The sequence below is a fragment of the Mercenaria mercenaria genome, chromosome 4 (assembly GCF_021730395.1).
Source record: "Mercenaria mercenaria strain notata chromosome 4, MADL_Memer_1, whole genome shotgun sequence".
Taxonomy (NCBI): Eukaryota; Metazoa; Mollusca; class Bivalvia; order Venerida; family Veneridae; genus Mercenaria; species Mercenaria mercenaria.
In genome coordinates, this window is record NC_069364.1 from 39,245,193 (window position 1) to 39,247,811 (window position 2,619).

The window sequence follows — 2,619 nt, forward strand, 5'->3', positions numbered from 1 at the left end:
TTAACTTATATAGGTGTATATATATTTCAGAAAATAATGCGGAACAGGAGGAATCCGACTAACCTCTGTAATGACAACATCGGCGTTTGATTGGTCTGAAACCAGCCCTTCTTCAAATGAGTCAAAGTATTCATCCCTTATCTCCAGTCTGGTACTGTCTCCTGTCATGGTAGCATACTCAAGTGCCTGAAATGGAATATTGAAAATATTCAACTACTTGTTTTGAAATTATTAACATCGGTAAATTTCATATTCGTCAAAGATAATTAGTTGATTTGCAAAGGAGAAAACTAATATTATAATATACCTTTTTAAACAGTCCAGTCTTGCGTGTGCTGCGAGTCTGATTTCGTTTATTCTTATCTTCTATGTACTTGACCTCAACTTTTCCTCTTCTTTTTGTTAATGCGTGCTCAGGACATTTGCCCTTTTCATGAGAGGTTACTCTCTTGGTTCCGAATTGGTACTTTCACTAGAAGTACAGAAATATACATTGATTTTATATGTCATACATATACTCATTTTTAATTATTTTGTATGATCAGTTTTTACAAATATTTAAGATATCACATCAATTTATGATAAGTATATAGGCAAACTATTACAACTTTTTAATTAATATGTGCTTAAGAATCAAGAAAGATAACTGCGTTTGGTTAAGAAATCAAGCTCCAAGCTGCTGCTGCATTGATAACATTAAAACGAAACCAGTCTGCAACCACGTGACTGAAAATTTGACATGGCTGACAACAACAACAAACACGGAAGCAAAACTAGTAATTTATGGTGAATTTGATACTGTTAAGCTCAGTTCTCTATTCTATATGTTATATATGTATGAGAAAACACCAAAATAATCGTAAATAGCCATTTTTTGTAACAAAAAGTTGTATACATGTGTTCTTACCTTTGTTTCCATGTTGCCATTCAACATTCCAATTTGCGGAAAAGAAATTTCGTGTGCCGCACGTAGAAATCATGCTGTTTGTCTGTGTTTTTACAGAACAGTGATTATGTATATTTACAGATTATCTGTGTTTTTACAGAAAATCTGTAAATTTACCAATTTCTTAGACCTGTTTTATCCGAGTCAAAACCATTCTGCTTGTTTTGTACGCGAATGCCCTGTTAGCACCGATGATTTATAATACACAGAACTTCAGAAGGCAAAGTACGAGACATGAAATAGTGTTTTATTGTAAGGAATCGTGTGTAACTTGATCAAGCAGACAAGGGGGTTGAAGGGCGTAGGAATTCACAAGTGAGTGAAATTCTGGATTATTTTTGTAGAGAAAAACATTTTGAAAGTAAATATATGTTATAAATATATGTTATACACAGATTTTATTGACTGCAGGATAAATAGAATATTAGGCTACTGTCTTTCTTAAGGCATCGTCACAGTCACAAATCAGTATCAGTTTATATTTTCAGGCCAAGTATTTTTCTCTTGAAAATTGCACTAAAGCCGTAAAAGCCGGTCAAATTATCATCAACATAAGAAGCATATGATGATTTATAGTACATATGCCGCTTGTAAAATGTTTGAGTCTCGTTTAGACCGAAGGTTTACCCTAAATATTGAAATCTTACGTGCAATCAAACTCCAGTATAAAAAATATTACAAAGACAAAATTTAGTTCATTTCAAAGTACAATATGTATACTGCAAACTCTTATGGATTTTTGTCAAAATTGTTCCTGGTTATTGCATAAGACACAAAAAGACAACCCCATGTAAATTTAATTTAAAATGTTGTTTGTACATGCATTATTGACCATAGGTAGCCCACTGGCACCAGACCAGAAAATGCCTCTGTACATGTTATACCCTACCCCTAGGTATACTATAAGAACCATGGTCATGAACGGGAAAATATACTATCCCATTTCAATCGTATATTGCTCACTTAAAACGCGCAGATCGGTAAAGGCGTACCTAGTATATTGAACAAGCGATAATTTATCTTCCACCGTGCACCAGTCACATTGTCTCAATATTCCATATTGCAGAGATGCTCCACATATTTTATGCTTTCGTCAACGTTACAGAAAAAACTTGCGTGTACTCCCCTAACGAACATCCGGTCTAGAGGTCACAGCAGTGTGCACATGCCAGGCAAAATGTAAACAAACAAAAACAAAATGCAAAATATTCACAGTTATGCAATAAAACTCGAAATGATGAATGAAATTCATCTTTTATGTGATTTTGAATTTGAAATAATACATTGGTAAACATCTGTTCTGTTTATTTAATTCATTTTGAACATTTATCCTGCATATACACATTTTAGCATACACGTGTAGTAAAATGACGACTGACATACATTTTCACATCAGCCAATCAGAATGGTTTTGTAATCTAGAACGGAACTTCACCAGGGAAGTTCAAGCAAGTTTTTTGTGTAACGTTGAAAAACTGTAAACTACGCGTTGTTTTTCTAAGACAAGAAGTATTGAAGAAATGTGACTGGTACACAATGGAAGATAAATTATCGCGTGTTTAATATCCATAGTACACATTTACCAACCTGCGTGTTTTAGTTATGAAATGCGCGACTGAAATGGGTTTAGTATATTTTCGCGTTCACGACCATGGTTCTTATAGAATACCTAG

General features: G+C 33.8%; 1 protein-coding gene across 1 annotated transcript; it reads right to left on the reverse strand.

The window, feature by feature from the left end:
* On the reverse strand, nucleotides 1-919 carry LOC123539697 (uncharacterized). Its single transcript, XM_045324423.2, has 3 exons — nucleotides 908-919; nucleotides 308-448; nucleotides 1-186 (listed from the first exon to the last, which is right to left on the reverse strand). The coding sequence occupies exons 1-3, from the start codon at nucleotides 917-919 to the stop codon at nucleotides 1-3; spliced, it is 339 nt and encodes a 112-aa protein (XP_045180358.2).
* Between the last annotated feature and the right edge of the window lie 1,700 nt (nucleotides 920-2,619).

What these genes read in the sequence shown, in the direction of transcription:
- LOC123539697 (XM_045324423.2), bottom strand. An exon ending in AGACTGGACTGTTTAAAAAG is followed by an intron (nt 187 to 307) that starts GTATATTATAAT and finishes ATTCCATTTCAG; the next exon opens with GCACTTGAGTATGCTACCAT.